The sequence below is a fragment of the Giraffa tippelskirchi genome, chromosome 7, assembly GCF_054371585.1.
Source record: "Giraffa tippelskirchi isolate mGirTip1 chromosome 7, T2T-mGirTip1v1.2.pri, whole genome shotgun sequence".
NCBI lineage: Eukaryota > Metazoa > Chordata > Mammalia > Artiodactyla > Giraffidae > Giraffa > Giraffa tippelskirchi.
The window spans coordinates 71,082,018-71,102,534 of record NC_137281.1 but is presented as its reverse complement, the minus strand read 5'-3'; the positions used below and the strand labels follow the sequence as shown (position 1 = coordinate 71,102,534).

Sequence of the window (20,517 nt, the reverse complement as noted above, 5' to 3'; positions counted from 1 at the left end):
ACAGAAATGCTTCCACTGTAGCAATAAAAAATAACACAAAAGGGAAAGTAAAGAATTACCTGTGATCCAGAAATTCCACTGCTAGAAATACCCAAGAAAATTGAACTCATACTAAAACTTGTACATAAATGTTCTTAGTAACATTATTCATGGTGACCAAATAGTGAAAGTAACCCAATTGTCCATCAGCTGATAAGTAGATAAACAAAATATGTTAGATTCTTGTGGAATATTACTTAGCCATGAAAAGGAATGAAGTACAGATTCATGGTATAACATGAATGAATCTTTAAAATATTATACTCAGTGAAAAAAGCCAGGCACAGAAGGTTGTATATTGTATGATGCTGTTTATGTTAATTGTCTAGAATAGGCAAATCCATAGAATCAGAACATAGATTAATGATTTCCAGGAATTGGGTGGAAAAAGGGTATGGGAAGTGACTGCTTAATGAGTGTGAGCATTTTTGGGGGTATAATGGAAATACTCGGGTACTGGATAGTGTTATGGCACCCCACTCCAGTACTCTTGCCTGGAAAATCCCATGGACGGAGGAGCCTGGTGGGCTACAGTCCATGGGGTCGCTAGGAGTTGGACAGGACTGAGTGACTTCACTTTCACTTTTCCCTTTCATGCACTGGAGAAGGAAATGGCAACCCACTCCAGTATTCTTGCCTGGAGAATCCCAGGGACGGGGGAGCCTGGTGGGCTGCCGTCTATGGGGTCGCACAGAGTCGGACACGACTGCAGCGACTTAGCAGCAGCAGCAGGATAGTGTTACGACTTTGTGAATATAGTAAAAACACTGAATTGTAAACTTTATGTGCACATTCTATGGTATGTGAAGTAAATCTCAATTTTAGAAGTATTAACCTAAAATCATTACTTTATTCTTGCTTGCTTGCTCCTCAAAATTTAAAGGCTTGGTTCCTTTATTTATTTATTTTTTAATCTCTCAGGCTGTCAGCAATTCCTCTTGATTATACCTCCAAGATACATTTAGGCTTCTTACTTTTGGTCTCCACCATCACCCTGGTAGACCTGAACACCATCATTCCTTGTCTTTGTTGTTTCATCACCCGTCTCATTGATTCTCCTGCTTCCAGCCTGGCCTCACCTCTTCCTCCACCTCCCCCAATTTGTTCTTCAAAAGATAGAAAGATTTTCTTTAAAAATTAAATGTGTCATGGCATTCTCCTACTCTAAACCCTTCAGTACAATCCAGACTCCTGTAGTGACTGAAAATGCTGGTGTGATGTGCCACTCGCCTGGCTCTATACCCTCATCTCCTACAAAGCTCTGCGCTTCACTCGTCTCATGGCACAGTTGCCTTTGCTCAGCTTGAACCAGCGAAGCTTTTTTCCTGTTGGAGGGCTCTTGGACATGCTGGTCCCTCTGCCTGGCACACTTTTCCCAGCAGCTTTTGGCCTGGCCAGCTCCCTTCTTCCTTAAACATCATCCCCTCAAATAGACCTCTGTGGCTATTCTAACTGAAAAGAAAAAAAAAAACCCTTGGCCCCATTGTCTTCATCTTAGCACTGTTCATTTCCTTAATAGCACTTACCATGTTGGTTTTTAAAAGAATGTATCGCTTATTTACTCTTTTCTTTTTAAGTCTGTTGCCCTCTCTAGATTTTAAGGCAGAGGCCATATTATCATGGGGACTTCTCCAATGGCACTAGTGGTAAAGAACTCACCTACCAATGCAGGAGACATAAGAAACGTGGGCTCGATTCCTCGATCTTCTGGGTCAGGAAGATCCCCTGGAGGAGGGCATGGTAACCCACTCCAGCATTCTTACCTGGAGAATCCCATGCACAGAGGAGCCTGGCAGGCTGTGGTCCATAGGGTCGCACAGAGCTGGACACGACTGAAGCAGCTTAGCATGCAGCACACACATGTCATCATGGACCATCTTGGTTTCCCTAGCGTCTAGGCCAGCACCTGTCACATTATAAGTGTTCAAGGCATATTGGGAAATGACTGAATGAATGAAAGAATTAGAGATTTTTCTAAAACTCCCTGAAGACTTTACATTTCTCACTAATTTAGCATTTTAAAACACATATTCCTTCTTCCACAAGCTGTATTTTTAAAAATTAAATAAGATTGGCCCCAAAATTATCCCCTGAGAAACTCCCGTATTGATATTTTATCTCTGAAAAAAGGGCTTCCCTGGTGGCTCAGACAGTAAAGAATCCACCTGCAATACAGGAGACCTGGGTTCAATCCCTCGGTTGGGAAAACCCCCTGAAGGAGGGCATGGCAACCCACTCCAGTATTCTTGCCTGGAGAATCCCCGTGAACAGAGGAGCCTGGCGGGTTACAGTCCATGGGGTCGCAAAGAGTCGGACATGACTGAGCAACTAAGGACAGCACACACTCTGAAAAAAATTCCACGTTCATCTCCCACCATTTTTATTATTGAGGATAAATTTGTTTTTGTTTTCTCTTCAGAATGATGGCTGTCTTGGTACTTCAGGTGGAATTCGTCCTTTTCAGCTTCAAAACTGGAAGCAGAAAGTTAGTCGAACTAAGAAAGCAGAATTCATACGTACAGCTGAAAAATTTAAAAATCAGTAAGTATAAGAACATTATCTTCAAGGAACATTACTCATCATTTTATTATGGACAATATAAAGTTAATTCTCCTCCACTCTATCTAATCCCATACCAAAGGCTAGTCACTAGTCTTTCAAATGTAAAACAAGGGACAGGTGAGAAGTGTGAAATATATGGATGATAAACTATTTAATATAAAGTTAATTTTAAGTGGAGTTCTTTAAATTTTAATTTCACTATTTTGAATCTGTGTATATCAACGAGAATAAGAGATTTCTTTAGATCACATATATCAAGTAATAGATTGAATACATTTTGACTTAGCAAAGTAAGCACTTGGTAAATACTTTTGAATGAATAATTGTAATGAAGAGTCCTACTGTACTCTTGAGGGTTTTTTTTAGTTGGCCTTTTAATTGGTCTCCCTTCCTTGGTCTCTACCTCTTTCAGATCCATCTTGTACATTATGACTAGAAAAATTGAGAAGTTTGCATTTATTTTAAGTTTTAGTGTTTATGTATTTTTTAAATAACCAGTGGTATCTACTGAATGTTCAACATAGTTAGTAGTACCATATGATTTAATAAATATAATGAGTAAAGGTAAAAGAACTAGAGCTCAAAGCAGCTAACCCTCTCCTATAGTTGGAGGCTTTATAAAACACTGCTCTGAATTTATGCAGTATCAATTTGCTGAAGAACCAAGAGAAAAGGAGGCTTTTGTAAGAAATGATCTCTGGACCAGAATTAGTGGCAGTTGTCTGTTTAGAAATTCTACCAATAAATAGTATACTGTTTGAATTTCAACAAGTTATACCATAGTACAGCCTTTTGAGACTGAATTCTGACTCTATTGGTTTAATTCTTTCATTTTTAATACTCAGAATTTGATAAACTACAATTTTTTTTTAATTTATAAAATGTGTTATCTTAGAATTGGACTCTAGGTTAAGATTTCTGGTTTATGTTTCTTTCTAGATAAGATAATCTACCAGGTGATTAATGTACATAAATATAGCAAGCCAGTTAGATTATGCCAGTATAGATAGGTACTGTGTCTGTGTATAGGTTTTATAACTCTAATTAGGCTTTCTTCATCTGTTACAAGGTTTTGGAAAAACTCACTGAAAGAGTTTTAGAAAAATCCATTGAAATTGAATCCAACAATTCTCATTGAATATAAAGGGAAGAACACCATTTCTAATATTTTTATTTTCAGAATAGGTTATACATGCACATAATTAAAAAATCAACTCATATCAAAGGATCCACAGTGAAAGGTCTTTGTTTCACCTGTGACCCATATCACCCATTTCCCTTCTCCCCAAACAACCACTGTTTTTAGTTTCTTGTGTTATCCTTCCACAGATATTTTATATGCTTTTTTAAGGACATAAAAATGCATATTCAGATGGTTCCTTTTTTTATATATAAATGGTAGTATACAATAGACATTATTCTGCATCTTGTTTTGTATTTTTAACTTAAGAGTATATCCTAGATACCAAGGAATTATTGATTTTGTTCAGGCATGATAATGGTATTATACAAATCAAATACTCATAATCTCTAGAAATGCACACTGAAGTATGTTGAGGTGTACATAATATAGTAGATTTCCTGTAGAGTACTTAAGCAAAAAAGGAAGAGGAAAGATAAGAAAAGGTAGATGAAAGAGGAAAAAGACAGGTAAAATTGTTGAGTTAGAGTGGTATGAGGTATATATCATATGAAACGATACGAGGGGAATCAGTTTACCATTGTCTAGTATGTCTTAACATTTTCATATAAAACTTTTGTTAAAAAGGAATGTATCTCCACACTGTTCTCCATAGTGGCTGTACTAGTTTGCATTCCCACCAACAGTGTAAGAGGGTTCCCTTTTCTCCACACTCTCTCCAGCATTTATTGCTTGTAGACTTTTGGATAGCAGCCATTCTGACTGGCGTGAAATGGTACCTCATTGTGGTTTTGATTTGCATTTCTCTAATAATGAGTGAGATTCCTTAAAAAACTGGGAATAGAACTCCCATACGACCCAGCAATCCCACTGCTGGGCATACACACCGAGGAAACCAGAATTGAAAGAGACACATGTACCCCAATGTTCATTGCAGCACTGTTTACAATAGCCAGGACATGGAAGCAACCTAGATGTCCATCAGCAGATGAATGGATAAGGAAGCTGTGGTACATATACACAATGGAATATTACTCAGTCATTAAAAAGAATACATTTGAATCAGTTCTATTGAGATGGATGAAACTGGAGCCCGTGATACAGAGTGAAGTAAGCCAGAAAGAAAAACACCAATACAGTATACTAATGCATATATATATGGAATTTGAAAGATGGTAATGATAACCCTATATGCAAGACAGAATAAGAGACACAGATGTATAGAACAGTCTTATGGACTCTGAGGGAGAAGGTGAGAGTGGGACGTTCTGAGAGAATAGCATTGAAACATGTATATTATCATATGTGAAACAGAACACCATTCCAGGTTCGATGCATGAGACAAATGCTCAGGGCTGGGGCAATGGGATGACCCAGAGGGATGGGATGAGGAGAGAGGTGGGAGGGGGGTTCAGGATGGGGAACACATGTAAACCCAGGGCTGATTCATGTCAATGTATGGCAAAAACCACTACGATATTGTAAAGTAATTAGCCCCCAACTAAAATAAATAAATTTATTTAAAAAAAAAAAAAAAGGAATGTATCTTGGAGAGCTTTCCTTATCAGTACATAGAACATGGTACTGCACTGTATTCCAGTGTATGCATGTACCGTCACTTATTTAATCTGCCCCTTAGTGATAGACATTAGGTTACAGAAAATGTTAAGTTATAGTAAATAAATGCTTAATTAATTGGAGCATCCATGGAGGTTCATATCATTTTGCACATCTATGAGTGTATCTTTAGAAAAAATTCCTGCAAGTGGAAATGCTGGATCTAAGGTATATGAATTTGCAATTGTAGTGAATAATTTCTGATTATTCATGATTGTGATGAATAATGAATAATTTCTAAATTGTCCTTGATAGGCCATTTATGATTTCACCAACAATATATGAGAGGACCCATTTCCCCACAGTTTTATCATCAGAATATATTAAACTTGTGTGTTGGTTTTTTTCCCCAGTCTGATAGATGTACCATGTTACCATGGTATAGTTTCAGATTTTCTTTTCTCATGTTATGAGAGAGGTTGAGCATCTTTTTTTATGTTTGGCAATTTGTCTCCATTATTACATTTTGAATATCTTTATGGGTTAGTATTTCTAATCCAGGAGTAGCAAAACATAACTTACTGTCACAGCATAGCCTGTATCCATGATAGGCATTTGTGTTTGATTTTAGTATCTTTCCCCACCCTAGCCAGAGTCGAGACGGGCTGGAGTTCTCGGTGCAGAACTTCAGGAGCTGCCCTCAGTCTGTTAGGTTGACCTGCAGACTAAAATCTTTTTGATGTCTCTGTTCTCCCCCTTCCTTCTTCCCAACATAGATTGAAGTTATGACTCCCTCAACCTTGGGGCAGCCAGGTAGGGCCTGTGCATTCTCATCCATTTACCTCAGTGTGCCTTATATATTAAATTCTTTTCTTGATGTGGCAAGTGAAAAAGATTGGGAATCTCTGCCTTATATAGTTGCCCCTCAAAATAAAGGAAAGTAAATCAGTGCCCAGAGATACTCCACCACTCATTAAATTCAGGATTAGTGGAGAAGTAGTTATATTAATTTCCACCTTGTGGGGGAAAAAAACAGATGTTGAGAAAATAAATTTCTTTGTCTAGCCGAAAATGTTTCTTGATGGTAAATTGTTTTGTTTTACCCCAGGGTTCAAACTAACATCAGAAGTCCTTACTGGTAGATGGATTAAAGCCAAGGAGCAAGGATGAGATGAAGGAAGCTTTGAAGTAAATGTTGACCATATTCCGTAAAAACACTAAAATCCCTGCCTTCATAGATTGTTTGCCTTTTGAGGTTTTAGTTTTACTAGTATTAATAACTTGCATTTCTATAGTGCATTTGCTTCCCTGGTGGCTCAGATGGTAAAGAATCTGCCTGCAATTCTGGAGACCCAGGTTCGATCCCTGGTTTAGGAAGATTCCCTGGAGACGGGAATGGCAACCCACTCCAGTATTCTTGCCTGGAGAATTCCATGAACAGAGGAGCCTGGCAGGCTACAGTCCATGGGGTCACAGAGTTGGACATGACTGAACGACTAGTATATACACACACAACACTTTCCTAACTACTGTTTTGATTCCATAGCCTTATTGATCCAAGTAATTTTATTTTGAATCCTTCGATGAATTAATACAAAGTATGGATTGTAAGTATATTAATATTTTAAACAATTAAAAATGTACTTAAATCATATTTATACTATTTGGTTCTTTCCCTAAAGGGTTGTTAATCTAGAAAAAGACAAACACAGTCATTTCTACAACCAAAAAAGTGACTTCAGAATTGAACATAGTATGCTGGAAGAATTGGAAAATAAACTGATTAACAGCAGGAAAACAGAAAGTAAGTTGAGTTCATGATGAACAAAACCCATTGAGAGATATAAAGTCATAGTTTTGCCCTGTGCTTTGTCCTTGTGCATTGACTGTTACAGTCTCTATCAAGATACATCCTAGTTGGTGTAATGAGTTTATCTTTAAGGATATGTATTTATTTTGGGGGGGTCACTATTTAGTCTGGATATTTGTAACTGGATTGTTTCCTGTGTATATTTCGTCTTAATAGGGAAAAGAGGGTTTTGTTTTCTGGTTGTCTGTTTATGATACTACATTATTTTAAGGTAAAGGAAGGGTGCCTTAAAGGTCTGCACAGGCTGAGCTTGCAGAAGGACCAACATGCCTTTAGCTGGAGATGTACTGTACCCTTCCTTGGAAGAGGAACAGAAAAAACAGAAAAAGACACAGCTGGTTCAAAGTCCAAGTTCTTACTTTATGCATGTAAAATGTCCAGGTAGCTACAAGATTACCATGGTTTACAGCCAGGCTTACACAGTGGTGTTTGATGTAGGTTGTTCAACTGTTGTGCCAGCCAATAGGAGGAAAGGGCAGACTCACAGAAGGATGTTCATTTAGAAGAAAGCAATACTAATGATCCATACAATTTCCTGAATTTGTGTCCTATCACAGAAAGCCTTTTCAGTTCAGTAATTCCAGATACCAAGATAATGTAATTATGTTTAATTTTGCAAGGTATGCAACAACGCTCTCATATTTTGGTGTCAGTTTTTAAATAAAGCTTTGATTATAGGCAACAAATTTTTTAAAAAAAGGAAAACTGATTATTGGGTGTCTGATCTTAGCTCATCACCAGGATCCTATTGTCTGAATCCCAGACTCAGTAAGTATCAACAGATTCAGAACCTATATGAGTGTTAAAGTTCTCAAGTCACATAGTTGCTTAAACCTGAGTTTACTTGTCTGTGATATGTTGATAAAACCTGCCTTTCTACCATAGGAGAGCTGTCTGTGCATCTGATGAAATAGTATTGGGCAGGCTCAAAGCTCCATTGGGGTTTTTCTGTAAGAGGTTATGGAAAAACCCGAATGAACCTTTTGGCCAACCTAGTATATAAGAAAGTGTTAGAGATTGTACAGTCAATATGTTCTACTGCTTGTTATGAATATTAGTAATTATTAACTGTACTAAATGTTGCCCTTAAAAAAGAATTTTCCAATAATACCTTGTTTCCTTGTAGAGTAGATTTTTTAAACTGCAAATCCTTGTTTTATAGTAAAGAAACTTCTTAACTTTGATTAAAGGAAAAGTAATGGTTTTCAGGGGCTTCCCAGGTGGTGCTACTGGTAAAGAACCTACCTGCCAATACAGGAGACATAAGAGATGTGGGTTTGATCCCTGGGTTAGAAAGATTCCCCTGGAGGAGAGTATGACAACTCACTCCAGTATTCTTGCCTGGAGAATCCCATGGACAGAGGAGCCTGGCAGCTTATGGTCCATAGGGTCACAAAGAATCAGACACAACTGAATCGACTTAGCACAGTACAGCACAGCAATGGTTACCAACCAGCTGAGCTTTATAAAATATTAAGACTTATTACATACATAGGGATTATACTGCTCATGAGACACCTTTATAGTTAATTAAAGGAAATTTTTAGTAAGTTTTTCCTTTCAGAATATATAAGATTGCACTATTTTAAAAAGTCATCTTTTGTCAGATGGTGGCAAGAATCATTCTTTCTCTTCTGTTGGAATGATGAGACCTAACATAAATGCCAGATTTCCAGTTCTCCTCTTTGATTCATAGAAGAATCTGAGCATCCGTTGTTTAATATTAATGTTTCTTAATATCCCTCAGTTCTTTTACAGACAAAAAGGCTGATCTTTCTGTCTCTCCATCATGCCATTTAGTAGAGTATCTCCATTCTGTGCATTTTAAGTCATTTGATTTTCTCCCTTTTAAGGCAACTTTATTTTTATTTTCTAATTTCCCTTTGTCTACAGTTTTGCTTCTCTTTATTCACACTTTGTGTTTATCTTATCTTGGAGAAGAGGGACTGCATTGCATTAATATAAGGATATAGATATTTCCCTTTCACATGTTTCAGCTCAGAAGCATTAAATAGCTATACTTTACCTCAAATATTATACCACATTTTAGCATGCATTTATGTAATGTTCGTACTTGAATGCTTTGCCTATAATGCAGAATATCAGTTCTGAATGAATTAATAAAAGATGATTTGCCCTATAGTGGTATCATTGTAGCTGTTCAAACTATGGCAAATGTAAAACAACAGAGAACACTTTCCTAATTACTAGGGAAGTTTCTCGACCTAAAATTCCAAAAATGAGTAAGACCCTATAAAATACATTGGGTAAAGTTTCTACTTTTATAGAACTCTGGAATTTTAGTAAAAAATGGGAAAAGCTAAAGTCATATATGCATATTTGGGTTTGTTTTGAATATTAGCACTGGCTTCCAGCCTAAAGATAAACTTTTTAAAAAAATAATTGTTTTTAAGGACTTTTGAACAGAGCCTTCTGGTGTTTCATGTTCATTTGTGGAAGAGTTGCAAAAAAAAAAAAATAAGGTGGAGGTGCATAAGTAAAATACCCAAAGATGATGATCAAATATTATTATATGAATATTTGACTTTATCCTAATAATTTAAGTAAATACTATATTAAGGTTACTACTTCAGAAGGGAAATATGAAAGAAGAATCCAGTCTTCCTGCTGATGATACAGAACATCTGAAAATGGCTTTGAGACCCTTTGTTCTTCAGGCTTTATTGTGGGCCTAGCACCTGACTTTAGACTGGTCCTTTGGCTGCGCTTGGCAACCTGTAGCATAGCAGGAGCAGCGTTAGTCGCTCAGATGTGTCCGACTCTTTGCGACCCCACAAACTGTAGCCTACCAGGCTCCTCTGCCTGTGGGATTCTGCAGGCAAGAATACTAGAGTGGATTGCCAGTCCCTTCTCCAGAGGATCTTCCTGACCCAGGGATCAAACCCAGGTCTCTGCTGCATTGCAGGCAGCTTCTTCACCATCTGAGCTACAGGGAAACCTACAGCATAGTGAAAGTGAAGTCGCTCGGTCGTGTCCGGCTCTTTGCGACCTCGTCCATGGACAGTAGCCTCCCAGGTTCCTCCATCCATGGGATTTTCCAGGCAAGAGTACTGGAGTGGGTTGCCATTTCCTTCTCCAGGAGATCTTCCCGACGCAGGGATTGAACGTGGGTCTCCCGCATTGTAGGCAGACCCTTTACCGCCTGAGCCACCACCTGAGACGCATCTCCTCAAAGCCATGACTGTGGCAGCAGTGGGTGTCACCAGCCCGTCTTAGATGGTGTGGTTAGATAAAGTTAATTCTCACTGGGCACTGTGTCAGTATTCATAGCATTGATATTGGCTATACAGTTTTAATATTCTAACAATAGTTGAGATTAACTCTATGTCCATAAATTATAGCAAAAAGGAAAAAACTGTTAAAGAATAAAACATGACTAAAATTATGCTACTGATCCATGTATTGGGGTGTCCAATAACTCAGTCTTCAGAGTTAAAAAAATATTTCTAAGGACATTTCCCTGGCACATGTTATAATAGGACTTAACCTATTGTGCCTTAAAATATTAGAGGAAATTAAATGCTTTGTTTAGAGCAAGAGTTGGTTCAGGCTGTTTTAACACTCATAAACCATCTTTTGTTCTTTAATTGTTCTTCACATAATTTACTAGATGAGGGTGATCAGTCTTGTGTGAAGAATCCTGAATTGGTAATCACATTTATCATAGACTTATTTTAAAGCACATCCTTCTTCCTTACAGGAGCAAAAATCCAGCAACAATTGGCCAAAATATACAACAATGTAAAGAAACTTCAGCATCAGTTAAAAGATGCGAAGCCTACACCTGATTGTAAGTAAATTTACATTTTGTATTTTTTCTGATGTATTAGTTTTTTCTATTGTTCATTAGAAAAATATATACTTTTTTAATGAATTTTTCTATTTGTCATTAATGAAGTGAACTGAAACCCTACTTTTTGTTAGGGATTAATAAGGAAACATTGGAAAACTGTAATATCTGCTGTTTGTGTATTTTTTTAATCTTTAAAATGCTATCAAACTCTTATAAATTATGAAGTAGAACAGATATTAATGTCATATATAGGATGGATAGGGCTTCCCAGGTGGCACTAGTGGTAAAGAACCCGCCTGCCAATACAGGAGACGTAAGAGATACTGATTCCATCTCTGAGTCAAGAAGATCCCCTGGAGGAGGGTATGGCAACCCACTCCAGTAATCTTGCCTGGAGGATCCCATGGACAGAGGAGCCTGGTGGACTAGAGTCCCTGGGGTTGCAGAGTCAGACACGACTGAGGGACTTAGCAGCAGCAGCAGCTTCAGATGAAGAATCTGTGGTATGCAAAGATTCAGGTTCAGCTGATACAGAGGAAAGGATTCTTGATTCTTTGCCTAGTACTTTCCCATCATTTGCTTTTTTGAAATTATTGCCTTTCAGAGGCATTTTAAATACCTGAGGGAGTGGCTAGGTAGTATTAGGGCAAATTTTAGTCATTTGTGAAAGACAAAATTGTGTCCTTACCTCTTTCCTCATACCAACACTCATTCCCGAGAGATCAAAGCAATACAGTAAAGTGCTCAAAGCAGTACAGTAAAGTGCTCAAGGTGTATGGACTTAAGAATCAGACACATGCTCGGTCAAATCCTTGAATTGTCAGGTAAGTGGTTTTAGGCAAGTTACTGAGTCTGTTTGAACTTTCACTTACTGAGCTCTGAAGTGGAGGTAATCATACACCCTAACTCAGAGCTGTGGGGATGATCATACACCCTAACTCAGAGCTGTGGGGATGATCATACACCCTAACTCAGAGCTGTGGGGATGAAGTGAGATTGCATGTAGAGCACTTAGGCACTGCTTATCGCATAATAAGCACTACAAATAGTAAATGTCCAAAACCATTAAAAATATTAGAAAAGAACATGGGTTAATATTTTTATAATTATATTATGATTTATAAGAATGACAAAAGTCAGAAATCATAAAGAAAAAAGTGGACATAATTGACTATTCAAAAATACCTCAAACCTATAAGCAAAGTTGAAATACAAATTAGGATAATATTAGCAATATATATGTAACTTAAAAAGCTAATATCCATAATGTGTAAAGAGTGTCTACAAATTTGAGCAACAAAGAGAACAAGAGAATGGGCAAAGATTATAAGTTGCGTATTATAGCCAAAGACACACAAAACACATATGGAAAAGTGCTCAGGCTTATTAATTATTGTAAAAATGTCAGTTAAAATCAATGATAATAAATTTTTGATTATTTTGGAAATGGCTGGAATTACTTGAGAAGGTGCACTCTCAGGAGCTGTAAAGAGGTCGAGCCTCCTTGAAGGACAGTGTGACAGTATTTCGCATACTGTAAAGTGGGCATACTTTTTAAGTTTAGCAATCAGTTATCCTCTAAAAATACTTATTTGAGGGGGGAGGGATAGATTGGGAGTTGGACATTGACATGTACGTACTGCAAAATAAATAGCCAACAAGGACCTACTGTATAGCACAGGGAACTCTGCTTGATATTATATAATAACCTGAATATGAAAAGAATTTGAAAAAGAATAGATACATGTATATTTGTAACTGAATCACTTTGTTGTACGCCTGAAACTAGCACAACAGTGTTAATCGATGTTACTCTAATATAAAATAAAAATTAAAAAATTAAATAAAAATATTTGTTTGACCGTGTAAAAATATGCAAAGATAGTTACTACAGCATTGCATCTATTTAAACATTTGTCAGTTGGATAATTAATGATTTAGGGTAGCATTAGACAACGAAATGCCATGTAGCCATACAAAGAATGAAGTACCATATGTATGTTGATATGGAAAGTTCAGCTCAGTTCAGTCGCTCAGTCATGTCCGACTCTTTGCGACCCCATGAATTGCAGCACGCCAGGCCTCCCTGTCCATCACCAACTCCCGGAGTCCACCCAAACCCCTGTCCATCGAGTTGGTGATGGCCACCCAACCATCTCATCCTCTGTCGTCCCCTTCTCCTCCTGCCCCCAATCCTACCCAGCATTAGGGTAGGATGAGTCAACTCAATGAGTCAACTCTTCGCATGAGGTGGCCAAAGTATTGGAGTTTCAGCTTCAACATCAGTCCTTCCAATGAACACCCAGGACTGATCTCCTTTAGGATGGATTGATTGGATCTCCTTGCAGTCCAAGGGACTCTCAAGAGTCTTCTCCAACACCACAGTTCAAAAGCATCAATTCTGAGGCGCTCAGCTTTCTTTACCGTCCAACTCTCGCATCCATACATGACCACTGGAAAAACCATAGCCTTGACTAGACGGACTTTTGTTGGCAAAGTAATGTCTCTGCTTTTAAATATGCTATCTAGGTTGGCCATAACCTTCCTTCCAAGGAGTAAGCGTCTTTTAATTTCATGGCTGCAATCACCATCAGCAGTGATTGTGGAGCCCAAAAAAATAAAGTCTGACACTGTTTCCACTGTTTCCCCATCTATTTCCCATGAAGTGATGGGACCAGATGTCATGATCTTAGTTACAGCATATTGTTAAAGAAAAAGTGCAGGTCACAGAAAACATATGTGATATAGAAGTTTTTTTGGAAAAAAATAATATTTAAGATATGTATGCTTAGGAAAAAATGTGTAATCAAAAAATTGCAATCATAAAAGTTTACTTTTTAAAAGTACATTTTTTTCTTATCCTTTAGGCTGAGAAATTTTTTTAATTAAGAGGATATTCTAATTTTCTTCCTCATTTTTAATTCTTAGTCATAATAAAATATGACATAATTTTTCCTTTTTTTTTTTTTTACAGTTGTTGAAAAGCTCAGAGAAATGATGGAGGAAATTGAAAATGCAATTAACACTTTTAAGGAAGAGCAGAGGTTGATGTAAGTTTTAAACACATTTTAATTTAAAATTATTTACCTTTATTTTTCAATAACTCTTTACTAGGTGGTTGTATGTAAGCTATTTTATTGTTACGAATTTAATACTAGTCTTACACAAAAGCAGTATAATACCTCTCTTTTGCTTTAGGTTTTAGACTGCTTTTCATGTTTAAAGTGAATTGTCATTTATATTTGAAGTCTATAAACTCTCAAATAAGAGTTTGGATTGTTTTTTCCTCTGAGGAAACTCTTTGAAGGCTTAGATTTATAAATGTTAATAATGTGAAGTGGAGAAGATATCAAAAGAGTTGGGAATAAAAGGAAAATAAAGGGTTAATATGGATTGGTTTGTATCTTATTTTTCAAACTTTTATTTTTAAAATTTTAGATATGAAGAGCTTATTAAAGAAGAGAAAACAACTAATAATGAGTTGAGCGCCATATCAAGAAAAGTTGACACATGGGCTTTGGGTAATTCAGAAACAGAGAAGGCTTTCAGAGCAGCATCGAGCAAAGTTCCTGTGGACAAAGTCACACCAAGTGCTCTTCCAGAAGAAGTGGTAGAGTTTGAAATATTCCTTCAGCAGACAGGAGGGCGCCAAGGGGGCTGGGATGATTATGACCACCGGAACTTTGTAAAGGTGAGAAACAAGCATAAAGGGAAGCCAGCGTTTATGGGAGAAGTTGTGGAACACCTTCCTGGAAGAACACAGGATGAAGTTCAACAGCATGAGAAATGGTACCAAAAATTTCTGGCCCTAGAAGAAAGAAAAAAAGAGGTAATAAGAATTTTAATAGCTATTATTTACTGTATATTTCTGTGTTCTAGGACTGTGCTACACTCTTTAACATATATTATTAACTTTAGTGCAACCCTGTGAGATATGCGGGGAAACTGAGGCATTGAGAAGTTAAGTCATTTTAGTGGAACTATAGTTGACATACTCAACATCCAGCATAATCTACTCTAAGAAATAATACAGTGAGTCAGAAAACATCTGACAATGGTCAACATCCTGTGTCCACTGGAAATGGGAAATTCAGATTTAACCAGGCTCTTGATAAAAGTCATCTTACTAGTGAAGTCCACATTATTTTCAACAGAAATAAAGAGGGCAGTAGGAAAAAAAAATTCTTTGACTCAAAAGTTTCTAGATAGTTTTGGAACTTTAGTTGCACTACTTATTTTAAAAGACTCAAAGTTTTGGCAACCCCAGAGTAAAGAGTAACTCTTTAATTGTAGCAAATACCTAAAAGGTCCCATCTTCACAAAAATATCATTCTGGCTCTGGTTTAGATTAGGATTTCTCAGCACTGCCATCGTTGACTGTTTGGACTGGATAATTCTTTACTGTGAGGGCTGTCCTGTGCACCGTAGGATGGTTAGCAGCATCCTTGACCTCCACCCAGTACATGCTAGTAGCACCAAATATGATGATCAAAAATATCTACAGACATTACCAGATGTCCTCTGGAGGGTAAAAATTGCCCATGGTCAAGAACCATAGGCTTAGATAGTCCTAAGTTGTTTTTTTTTTTTTTTTTGTATACTTGAGTGCAATAAACTTTAATTCAGTTGGTTTGACAAGAAACATATAACACAGTTCAGCTGGCAACATACCCAAAAAGGAGCATTAAAGAAATACTTGATTCTGCATGTAAAGTGTTAGAGGAAATAGCTGGTGGTTTCTTGTTGCTATTGTTTCTCTCCAAAATAAGTTGACTGTTCATAAGGTCGACACTTAAAACTTTAAGAAAAAATTTTGAAACATAAGTCACTTTTAAAAACTCAAAATAACAATCTAGTAAGAATTATTTGGACTTCCCTGGTGGCTCAGATGGTAAAGCGTCTGCCTACAATGTGGGAGACCCGGGTTCAATCCCTGGGTTGGGAAGATCTCCTGGAGAAGGAAGTGGCAACCCACTCCAGTATTCTTGCCTGGAAAATCCCATGGACGGAGGAGCCTGGTAGGCTACCATCCATGGGGTCACAAAGAGTTGGACACAACTGAGTGACTTCACACACAAGAATTATTTGGGATTTTTTTTCAGGGGCCAGCAAAGTGGTCTGGGGACCAGCAAAGTCATCATCACCTGGGAACTTGTTAGAATTTAGCAGGGTCCATCCCCAGACCTAGTCTGAACTCAGGGGGTGGGGTCCCCAAATCTGAGTTTAAATAAAGCCTCTAGGTTATTCTGTTAACAAGCTTAAGTTTCAGAACCACCTGTCTAGGGTAAAGGAACAGGCAGTGTTCCTTAACTGTGCTTTTGTCCTTAATCTTGTAATAAAGGTAAACAACCTAGATTCTGGCTTTCTCTTCTTGTTCTCAGCCACTCTATTTCTTGATCCCTGATAATTGATTGGATGTAGGGGTGATATATGGAGAAGGCAATGGCAACCCACTCCAGTACTCTTGCCTGGAAAATCCCATGGACAGAGGATCCTGGTAGGCCCCATTTCATGGGGTCGCAAAGTCGGACACAACTGAGCGACTTCACTTTCAGGGGTGATATAGGAAAGAGTGTGAAAGAGAAGATGTCATTTACTGAAGCAGGACATGTTTGAGGAGAAGTGGGAAGTTTGGGGGGTATAGCATCAGGAATGCAGTTTTGTATTTTGGGTTTTTTTTTTTGCTGCACCCTGCGGCATGCAGGATATTAAGTTCCCTGAGCAGGGATCAAACCCATGCCCCCTGCAGTGAAAGCATGGAGTCTTAACCACTGGATGGCCAGGCAAGTCCAGGAATGCATTTTAAATCTGTTGAGTTAAGAAGGTTGAGTAGAAAATTTACCATTCTTAATCTCCCACTTCCTTTAATATATCCTATGTTTTGCCTAAATGAACATACTTCTTTTCAGAGGTTCCATGAACTTTCTGGTCCACGTCCTCTTGTTTATCTTGCTCTCACTTTCTGGAACCTCCTTCTTTCTTCCACCCTCCACTGCTAACTTACCTATATCTGCCCAGATCATATGCTGCTTCCTTTTGCCTACTCACCCCTCAGAATTTCACTAGCACTTATTTATATGTCTTGTGTGATATGCGATGGCACGTTTTAAAATATATTCTAGTATTTATGTACATGTCTTATCACACCTAGAGCAGTGCTGGTCAAACTTGGTCCATGGATTAGATGTTAGTTTGCAAACTATTTCTGGTCTTCAATGAGTTATCGTGATTATACCAGAATCAGCTACCCAGTAAGCATGCTATTTAATTCAAGTGACTGTTTTTTCATAGAAAACTTCCTCGTTGAAAGAAGCAGTACATTGATTTACATTCTGGCATGAATTCCTGATATTGTTGTGGACTGGTACTTTGAGTAGCACTGGACTAGATGGCATTTGGTATTGTTTTAATCACCTGTGGTTCCTATTCACATTGTTTTGCGTATAGTATACACACCATAAGGATGTATTTCATGAAAATGAATGATATTCCATGAGGAACTTCAGGGGAAAGTAATTCAGTTTCCTTTATGGCATAGAAAAGGCTGCTAGAATTTTAAATAATCTTTACATACCCACATATAAAGATATGAAGCTATTTTACTTTTTTTTACACCTTTGAAGCACTATGTGCCAGGCACTGACTCATTTAAACTTCAGAACAACCCTATTTGAGAAATGCTACCTACCACTTACAGATGAGCAAAATGAGGACAGAGACATGCAACAACTCATCCAAGGTTACAGCTAGTAAATGCAAAGCCAGGATTTGGTCCCAGATACCTGGCTTCAGAGCACAGATCCTCACCTACCTCACTTTTAACTCCTTTACTGAATTTGACCCAGAGATGGGTCACTCAGAGAGGATTCTAAGCCTAGAAAGAGAATTTGGAAGCAGAAGTGAAATGATCAGAGGAAAGGACTGTTTCCCCCTGAACATAAAGGAAGGAGGTAAAGGGGAGGAGGAGACTTCATGAAGTGTAGTCCTTGTGTACCTGCTGATTCAAAGAGGAAGAGAAAGGCCAATGGAATAGCCATTATTTAGTGTTTTAAAAGATACAGTAAATTTTTTACAAAGAGAAGTAGAAAAAAATTGCATTGGTTTAAAAAAACACTTTTCAAACCTAAGCAACAAGCATACTGCAGTCACTATCTAGAAAGAGATATGGATTTGAGGTTGTATTTGAAAATGTTTTTGGCAGGAATTCCCTGGCAGTCTAGTGGTGAGGACTTGGTGCTTTCACTGTCAAGGCCCAGGTTCAGTTACTGGTTGGCGAACTAAGATCCCACATGCTTCACAGTGCAGCCAAATAAAAATAAAATAAAAAATAAAATGCTTTTGGTTATTCAAAATTTTTTTTCTTGCTATCGTTGTTTTTTAACCACGTAGTCTATTCAGCACTGGAAAACCAAAAAACAGCAAAAAAAGGAGGAAATTTTCAAATTAAAGGAAAAAGACAGCATACAAGTACTTTCTCATAATAAACAGGAAGATAATCAAAAACAAAAAGAAGAACAAAGAAAGAAGCAAAAATTGGCCATTGAAGCTTGGAAAAAACAGAGAAGTATAGAAATGTCAATGAAACATGCTTCCCAGTTAAAAGAGGAGGAAGAGAAAGAGAAAAAGCAGCAGAGAGAGCGTCAGCGCCAGTGTAAACTAAAATTGCTCCTAGAAACTTACACCCAACAGAAGAAAGAACAGGAAGAATTTTTGAGACTTGAAAAGGAGATACGGGAAAAGACAGAAAAGGCAGAAAAAAGGAAAACTGCTGCTGATGAAATTTCCAGGTTTCAAGAAAGAGTGAGTAAATATATTTCCTAAATAATTTTTCAGTGATACACATGGAGGTACTACTTCCAGGCTCAATTCAGCAAAAATTAATTGAATGCTGCTTATGTATCTGGCCTGGACCTAGCATTAGTACACCAAAATAAGTAGGCTGTGCTCCCTGCTTTCTAGTAGGTTATAGTCTAGTGGGAATGACTGGTGTGCAAATAGGGGACTTCAGTATGATATGGTAAACAGTGTGGTGCTTGAGGTGCGGACAGACAACTTTGGGAGGTGGATTGCATGTAGGGAAGCTTACCACAGCTGTGTGAGACAGAAGGTGATACTTGAGTCTTGAAAGGGAAGAAAAGGGAAGGAAAGGGGAGATCCTTCCTAGCAGAGGGAACAGCATGAATGGGCAGCTTGGAGGAGCGTAACCGAGTAGCTTATGGGGGAAACTGTAAACACTTCAGTGTTCTTAGGGGGAGACAGAAACCAATATCAAGAGGGAGACGGAAACCAGCAGGAGACAAGACTAGAAAGGTAGCCACAGTCCAGGCCATGAAGGTCTTGTCTTCTCTGCCAGACTGCCTGGGTTTTCCCCATAGGCAATTTGCTTACTTGGTCACTGTCCACCTTCCTACCATAATGTAAGTTCCATGAAGGCAGAGGTTTTGTCCTTTCTGTTCATGCTTTACCTTAGGGTCTAGCACATTATACTCAGTATATACTTAAAGGAATCAAGGTTATTGCTGAGAGGTAGGATTATACTGATTTTAAACGAATGTATACAAGAAAAATCCTAATCAAAGAAAGAAGTTGCAGTCCCATCAGATAGGGTGGAATTCAGTCCAGATATATTAAAAAAGACAAGGAAGGGTACTTTAAAATGAAAAAGAGTACAAATGAGAGATAACTTACGAATTGCATCAAAATATGCATGCAAATATGAGCAATACTCATAAAGCAAAAAATAAGGGAAGTACAAAGAAAAATAATAAAAACTAATAGGCAAAAACACATTACTGATGGTATTTCTTTTGGCTCATATATAAAAATAAAAATCTCCCTAAACAATCAAAGATCCATTCCCCCAAAAGGCAAGCAAGTCACATAATAAAAGATTTAGAAAAAAAGAAAACCTTGTATTATACAGAAAGTATAATGCAAGAGATCTAAAACCAGACATCTCTGTATTGATAACTGAAAATTTTACCCATTAAAAGAAAGGAAGTTTTATCCTGACCCATAAAATAAAACAAGAAACAGTTGAAAGAGAGTGATTCAGAAAGGATATGCATGTGTTACATTGATATTCAGAGAAAATAAAGCTCTTGCTGCTGCTGCTGCTGCTGCTAAGTCACTTCAGTCGTGTCTGACTCTGTGCGACCCCATAGACGGCAGCCCACCAGGCTCCGCCGTCCCTGGGATTCTCCACGCAAGAATACTGGAGTGGGTTGCCATTTCCTTCTCCAGTGCATGAAAGGGAAAAGTGAAAGTGAAGTCGCTCATTTGTGTCCGACTCTTAGCGACCCCATGGACTGTAGCCTACCAGGCTCCTCCGTCCATGGGATTTTCCAGGCAAGAGTACTGGAGAGGGGTGCCATTGCCTTCTCCAGTAAAGCTCTTAGGTTTTCTTTTTTTGGAAAAAGTTGATATTAAAGGTATATTGCTATTTAAGGTAATTTAATTTTACATGCAAGCAACTAAACTTTGAAACAAATTCTAGTTAATTTTACTTCTTAATGTTACCTTTTTTGTTGATAT

At 37.8% G+C, this 20,517-nt stretch overlaps 1 protein-coding gene and 1 pseudogene across 5 annotated transcripts in view; both read left to right on the top strand.

Moving 5' to 3' along the window:
• Positions 1-20,517, top strand: part of CCDC112 (coiled-coil domain containing 112) — a 31,487-nt gene that overhangs the window by 7,811 nt on the left and 3,159 nt on the right. For all 5 annotated transcript variants that reach the window (XR_014060477.1, XR_014060476.1, XR_014060479.1 and 2 more), the window contains 6 exons: positions 2,459-2,580; positions 6,982-7,103; positions 10,891-10,980; positions 13,958-14,033; positions 14,422-14,812; positions 18,373-18,783. Coding sequence is in view for 1 of the 5 variants with exons in the window: in XM_081513670.1 (XP_081369796.1) it covers positions 2,459-2,580; positions 6,982-7,103; positions 10,891-10,980; positions 13,958-14,033; positions 14,422-14,812; positions 18,373-18,783 (1,212 nt within the window). In the remaining 4 variants the exon portion in view is untranslated. The remainder of the gene's footprint in view (positions 1-2,458; positions 2,581-6,981; positions 7,104-10,890; positions 10,981-13,957; positions 14,034-14,421; positions 14,813-18,372; positions 18,784-20,517) is intronic.
• Positions 7,436-7,688, top strand: LOC145514817 (small ribosomal subunit protein eS27-like pseudogene; annotated as a pseudogene).